General features: G+C 38.1%; 1 protein-coding gene across 1 annotated transcript in view; it reads left to right on the top strand.

Moving 5' to 3' along the window:
- The first annotated feature begins 6596 nt into the window (after positions 1–6596).
- The window catches only part of LOC137989242 (RING finger protein 151-like), a 1616-nt gene continuing 798 nt past the window's right edge, over positions 6597–7414 (top strand). The window contains exon 1 of the mRNA XM_068835083.1: positions 6597–6667. Within this exon, the coding sequence (XP_068691184.1) occupies positions 6597–6667 (71 nt within the window). The remainder of the gene's footprint in view (positions 6668–7414) is intronic.

Below are 7414 nucleotides of genomic sequence, written 5' to 3'. Positions count from 1 at the left end.
ATACATCAAAATGTGAATGATCTTGTTTTCAGAGATAAAGTGGAATAAAGTACATTAGTAAAACTTTTCTCTGACCTTGAACTGACAAAGTCATTTTCATGGCTTCTAATTTTAGCATGATTCCTATTTGCTGGCTATTGACAGTTGACTCTGAAATGGCTTTTTTTTTACTTTTCAATAACCCATTTCCGAGTTGCTACATGCGTCGGCTTCAAAGCGAGTCCTGGTGCACAACCATTGAAATGGAAATGAGTTGCGTATTCTTATGCAAATAAAACTAATTTCCCTTACAATAGTTGAGCACCAAGACTCATTTCGAAACAGAGACAAACAGCAACTCGGAAATGGCCCATTCGCTCGTTGAGGTTGTGCTTAATGCTTGTTTTCTTTTTAAAACTTATTTGGTTCAAGAAAAAATTATTGCCAAACTGGTGAATTGCAAAGTAAATTTCACTGGAAAAACCGATGTCGCACTCATCGCTTCGTGATTCATGCAATATCGGTTTTTAGCGTAAAATTTACCGTGGAAGTCATTAGTTAGGCAATGAATTTTTCTATTGAAGAAAGCAAAGAAAATGATTTAATTGTTAAAGCAGCAACCGGAAACATCAAAACGCGGACAATTCGAAACCTTTTATTTTCACAAACCGTACAGGCAGCGTAATAAGATTATCCCATGTGTGACATCTTATAATGCGTGCAAGTGATTTGTAACTTGATCGTACAGTGTTAAAGATGTGAACTACACGGCAATCCGCTTTTACAGACTATTGCCAAAGAATCACGGAATAAATCACTTCGAAAATTATCAGACTTTAGTCAATCTATACAGGCAGTAAGAATAAATAACCAGGGAGCTCCGCTTTTAGGCTTGGCTAAATCTATATATTAGATAGTAACTATGCGTTTGTAGGAAATACTTGACACTGACTGAGTTTTACTTTGGAGTAAATTGATTGACCTGAAGGATTAAGTTACACCGCCATCTAAAATCTGATTCCTTCTCATTATTCTTATCGAGTTTTTCATGCTTCTTTTCAGCGCCGTTCCACCGAATTTTACACTATTACTGACCGCGAAAACGCCATTCCTTTTTTAAAATCATTGAATATCGTAGAAGCTTAGTCCTGGCTAAACAAACGTTTTCATTCAAAGGTGCAATTGAGCTTAATTTGTTACAATCAACTTTGCATTTGTTATCTCGTATTTTCAACCCAACACCTTGTGTTCATGTTCGAGCAAAATTTGAGAGCTTCAGCGAATCATTTATTATTGTTGCAGTTTTATGTTTGTTTTCTTTTGTAGTTTTGTCGCCAATGAATCGACGTATGTTAAGTCACCGGGAATATATATAGTTGAAAAATTAGCAATAGTTTTTTGTCTATAGAGTACCATAAATATGGCGTTCATTACTGCTCAAAACACTTTGAGCACATTTTGGACGTACAGACACCTTTGGCAAGTCCAGGGGGTCATATTACAGTAGAAAAGATTACGCCGTAAATGTTACGTCGTGATCTTTGCGCTTCCTATTAAAAGTTTGTTACCGTCACCTGGACGTGCCGGGAATACAAGTAGTAAATATCAATTCGTAAAATTACGACGTAATTTTCATAGGCAACCTAATTCACGTCCTAATAACGCAACGTAAAATTATAGTCACGTAACATTACGCCGTTCAAATGCAAGAGTACAAAGTTCAATTTCTATGTAATTTTACGTCGTAAATTTACGTCGTAAATTTACAGCGTAAACTTAATAAGTTAACTTAAATTTGTTATTTTCAAGGTACGCCCATTCTCGATGTTTAACACGTTAACGTTCTCGATGGTAAATTAGTAATCATTTTCAGTGTTTAATAAGTCAACATCCTCAATGTTTTTTTTTACTTAAAATTGTTACTTCCAAAGTACAAGCATTCTCAATGTTTAATAAGTTAACGTTCTCAGTGTTCAATTAGTTATCATTCTCAGTGTTTAATAAGTCAACATCCTCAATGTCATTTAATAGGTTTTAATAAGTTAACATTCTGACTTAATTCGTGCTTTAATAACAACATTTTGAGTGTCTTAAGTGCGGGAGGGGCTGCACTAATAATTGATAGTACCAATTCTATTAGAAAGCCCCAAGTTGGGCTTTTCGCAAGTTATTTGTCAAATTTTCGTATTTCGAGCAACTTTTCCCGTTTCGAGCAACTATTTGCATTATGAGATTTTATTTTGTTTTTGTTCTTTGGTTCTACAAATTGGATTTTTTAAAGCAACTTTTAACCAACTTTCGTTAGAGAAAGCAACTTTGAACATTTTAAAGCACCTTTTAAGCAAAGTTTTGGAAATCCCGAGCAACGTGAGGAAGGCCTCGGCATCCGGTCATGTCAAGAGGGGGGAGCACTCCCCCTGCACCCTCCCCTATATCCGCCCTTGTTTTAAATGCATTACATTAACTGGCAATCAATGTATTGTTCATTCTACCGTCTACAAAGCCCCAACAGCAGCGCTTTTTGCTTTTTCTTTTCAGCCTTCCAATACAATAACAACAAACTTAGTTTCCTTATTTGCAACACAACATCATTAATATCATTCTTCCTATCTCCAGGTAGTACCTTGCACACTATTCAACACTCGGCACAAAAACGGCGCGTTTTTAGTGTAATTATTCCAACATTAATCACCAGGCGCGGGTCCAGGAAAAATGGTAAAACGGGCAGAGATTTCCTATAACAGGAGCGGCGAAAATTGCGAGTCTCTGGGGGTTCAGGCACGTATGTTACCTGGGAAGAACCTTTTGGACTGTACTCCTTTAAAGTGCCATTCCTTGGGCTTTTGAGTCTTTCGGAAAGGATATTGGCCGGGTTTCAATGTTAACGGCTTGGAAAATTTACTTGTATTTTTATAAAGATATTTATTTTTCAAAAATCTGACCGTGTTCTGTAAAACGTTGAAATTTGTCTGGATCCGCCTGTGATTAAAACCAAATTACAACATGCACAAACTTATAAGGGGTTCCCAAGATGATAAAATCTAAGTCACCTAAGTACGTGATCGAGTCAATTAAAATCCGTTTTAGAATCAAATGTAAACAACAACAACACTACTGACAGGCAAGTATGCAGCCCGCCGAACAAGATAATATCAGAAATTATGTTAACATTTCCCTCATAACTTAAATTCACTCCTACACGCATGCCCCTCATTGATAAAGTGATTACTTTTCTACGTTTATTCGAGAAAAAAGCTGGAAAAACTACCACTTTTTGTCCGCAACACATATCATTACGTATATCGCAGGATATACGTTGAGTACGCACGACATATATTGAGCGCGCTATTGCCATATTTGCATGCCGTTTATACGAGAGAAAATATGTAAGCCGCGAACACCCCGTATAAATGGTACAAAATCTACGTTCACTGCTTTCTTAAGCCGCGGCTGATCCTGTCCTGGGAGTTTATACTCGTACGTCGCGGCCAGAGTAAGCCGCGGCTTATTTTCTCTCGTTTAAACGGCCCGAATGTGTTGAATTTCACTATTCATTTTTCCATTTTGTCATGCCTCTGTCCAGTTATTGATCATTAATTATATAGCTGCATCAAAATCCAATATTGCCATCACATCTATTTTTTATTAATTTTTGCCAACCGTCCAAATTTAAAATAAATTGGATAGTTTTTGCTGAAACGTTTACTTCAGCTTTGAAGAAACCGTTCAATGCGAGGAAAATCTGGGACGCTTTCCTTTTGTCAGAACTGGCCGACCAGGCCCATCAGCTTCGCAAAACAAATGCAACAATTTGAAATAACACTTGCATGATAATCCCTGGCATCCTTCTACATTATCGTGGAAGTGTGTTTCTGTAAAGGCGTCGTAGAGTTAGTCCTCCCAAAAGCCTGGTTTGTCTGGTCAGTTCTATCAAATGGAAAGCGACCCTGGATAACCCTGGATACTTTTCATCAACCATTCAACCAATCAAATAAATGAAACGAATATTGGTCAATAAGGTTGCAGCTGTTATCACTGCTTTCAAACATCAGCGAGTGACCACCGCTCGCAGGGTTTTTACTAATGTGCGTGCCATGCGAGTCACGCGAGCCATTAGGGGCGAGCCATGCGAGTCATGGCTGCGAGCCACGCAAGCCATGAATGCGACTCAACATGCGAGTCACACAGTTATTGAAAGCTAACCGTTTTAAAATGGGTACTTAGACTTAATAACTATTTATCAGCGCTATTTGAAATGGGTGCTTAGACTTAAATGCGAAATTCGCATGGTTCGCATGGCTCGCACATTAGGCAGACCCTGTTTTGTGTTGATAATGGCAGAATTTCCCGACTTCTGACGACTCAGAGTGTAGAAAGGAGTCTTCAGCTAGGTTTCCAGAGATAAATGCTACTGAATATCGCGAGATGAGGGAGAATAATCAGAATAAGAATACTCAAAGAAGCAAAAAAAATTGGGTTAAAGTGTTTGACCTGTGGCGCGCTGAGCGAAGCGAATTGAGAAAGCTTGTCCTTGAGGAGATTCCCGAACACGAGCTTGACGATGTTCTTTGGATGCTATATAATTAATAGGTAACAGGAATACATGCTTGTCCAATTTGGAAATAATTGGACTCCAAAAATTCCTCGGAATGCCAATTTGGACTCTACCTACGGCCTGTACGTTTGATTAGACGAAACCGGTCGGATAATAAACAAAGTTAACAAAATCAGTTCCTGTGTGTTTCTCACAACTTTTCTTTTGAAAAATTGGTCTAAAGTGTAAATAAAGAATGCTTTATAATAATTTTTGCCTTCAGTTCCCCTTTAATCAAAGCATACAAAGTGCTGCCATTGTGTCTCTTGTTAAATATATTTATCTTTGCTTCTTTTTGTATGTCAAATGTGTCTTATTCTGCTTGCTTTTTCATGTTAATACACGATTCACTCTGATTCCGCCACTCTTTTATTTCATTTGTAGTCGTAATTTAAGGAAAAAGCTCATTGTAATGAGCCCATACGGTTTCTTTTGAGCTTTTCCGCAAGGAAAAAGAAGTTAAGTTATAAAAACGAGCGATAAAAAATAAGAAAGACGTTTCGACCGCTCCACGGTCATTTTCAAGTTAGATTTCGTGAATAAAATTTCCGCATATATACAATTTCTGAAACAGTGGAATGAAGGTAGAATCTATAAGTATTTACTTCGCACGGATATAATCACTTTTTTTGTTTAATTTTGGCTTAAGGTCCCGAATAAAAAAACCTTTGAAAAATCAAGCAATCGAACTTGTTCGAGCACTTCCTCAGGACCCTAAATTCTCTTTGCGATTTCACATGTTTGCTCAATTCCATGTTGTTCTCTCACATGATTGCCGATTACCGATCGTTTATACTTCTCGACACGTTGATATATAAGTGTCGGCTTGTGAAGCCTGCATCACACAGATCACACCGAAAGGAATATACAACGTTTTGCTCAGGTTGACAATTGGAGGTTTAGGTTCGTTTTAAGTTCATCTTTGATCTTGCGGCTTGTAAAGACAGGATGCACTTCGGTATTTATCTTTCGGCTAAGATCACTAAGTTGCTCGCGAAGTTTGTAAGCTGATCTCTGATCTTTGAAGGGCAGGGGTATTCTAACGGGAATTTCACCTGCTTGTTGCGGGGGGCGTGTGCTCCCCGTCACCTTCATTTCAATGAAAACCCTGATGGTGTTTTGTATGAGGGGCTCTGGATAATACAAACGTGTGAATATCTCCTTTAGGGGTTCGCATAATATTTATGAAAAAGTTGCAAGTTTGAAGAAAGATTACAACCACGGTTCAGCATTGTTTTTAACAGAAAATGTTTGTACTTCATATAATGTGGCTATGGTAGTGCAGAAGCAGCCCAGTATTGGTTGGTTTTATGTAAACCTTTCTGTCTAACCGGGTGATATTTCTGATGATTTCCATTCCTAGGAAAGAATGTTTCCCCTTTTTCTCAAGTTCGATTGTGAAACTAATGTAGGGGTGGATTTCATTCAATGTTGAGAGAAATGTGCAAGCAGCTTGAACATCGAACAAGTTATTCTCCTTTAATTTGAGTAGCAAATGTTACTTCAAATCCTTTAACTTTTTACAACTATATATGTGCAATCTATTTAAAGTTGCATTTTCTCTGGCAAATAAAAAAATGGAAATGGAACTCTTCTCATCACCTTGACTTTCTATGATTCTTCGTCCGGGTTCGTTCGATTGGCTATTCCGAGAGAACTCGAACCACAAAACGGAAATTCAGCAAGGCTCGACGTTATCGGGAGTTGAGAGCAAATGGTGGGAAAAATGGGGAAACGGTATATCTCTGTTCATAAAGTGTACATTTGAATCAAATTTTATTCTATAAAAATCGATTTTGGCCAGAAATCAAGTGATTGGGACTATACTGTAAACGGCAATTACTTATTAACTGACGGCCCCCTGCTAATTCTTGCCATGTGGTCTATCAACAGAAAGAGGTTCTCGTATAGCAATTCGCAATTATCGCCCAACCTCGAGGACTATATTGCTGCGATTTGCATTTCACAGTAACACACCAGAGGATACTGCGATCTTCCGTTTGTTTTGGCCGCAAAATTAACGATGGCTGAACCAGGATATCAACCGGACATCTTTACCGCGGCTCCAGACCAATCATTCCTTTGCCCGATTTGGTGAGTGAATATCCACATTGCAATACGTTCTAGATATTAATGCCTCTCAAACAGATAACCGTGAGGTCGTTGTCCACGAAAAAAAAAAAAATTAGACCGAGCCTTAGTAACATTTTTTAATCTTCTTTTGCGTGGAATGTTGTGTAAAATCTCTTGCAATCGAATGATTTTCAATTATGTGGCGTCAAATTGCACTCCACATTCAGTGCACATTCTCCTTGTTGTCTTAAATGCCCAGGGAAGTTTTCTTAATGTGTACCAAACAACTAGAAGAGTACTTCCCCTATTTTTTCGGTCAGGTCCACTGTATGGAGCGTGTATTCTAGCTAACATATTAACATTAGCTACCCATTACTCCTCACACACTGTTTTGTGGTCTTGCTTTCGCTTGAGGCCAAGTGATTCTGGGATACTGATTTTTAAGTGATTAGGTCTCTTTTTTTAAGGGGAGAAAATCAGAAGAAAGAGACGTAGGAGGCGTGTAGGGCGTAGGGCACAAGTGCGCGTTAAAACATTCATGGCGAATTCAGTGTTGTCTTCAACAAGCACGTAAAGGACAAACGCCTATTGTTTATCAAGAAATCAATTAACTGAGAAAAAAGGAAAAAACGCCGGAATTAACGAAATACGCAAATTCTTGTAGGTCATCTCATGAGCTTCAGGGAGGCAGTGCTGAAATAAGTTTACACACATAAACACTTTACATAAGAACATTAAGTGAAGGTCAGATTATGAGACTACATTTGA

This window comes from Montipora foliosa, unplaced genomic scaffold, assembly GCF_036669935.1.
Source record: "Montipora foliosa isolate CH-2021 unplaced genomic scaffold, ASM3666993v2 scaffold_448, whole genome shotgun sequence".
In the NCBI taxonomy this organism is placed as follows: Eukaryota; Metazoa; Cnidaria; class Anthozoa; order Scleractinia; family Acroporidae; genus Montipora; species Montipora foliosa.
This window is presented reverse-complemented; position numbering and strand designations above follow the sequence as displayed.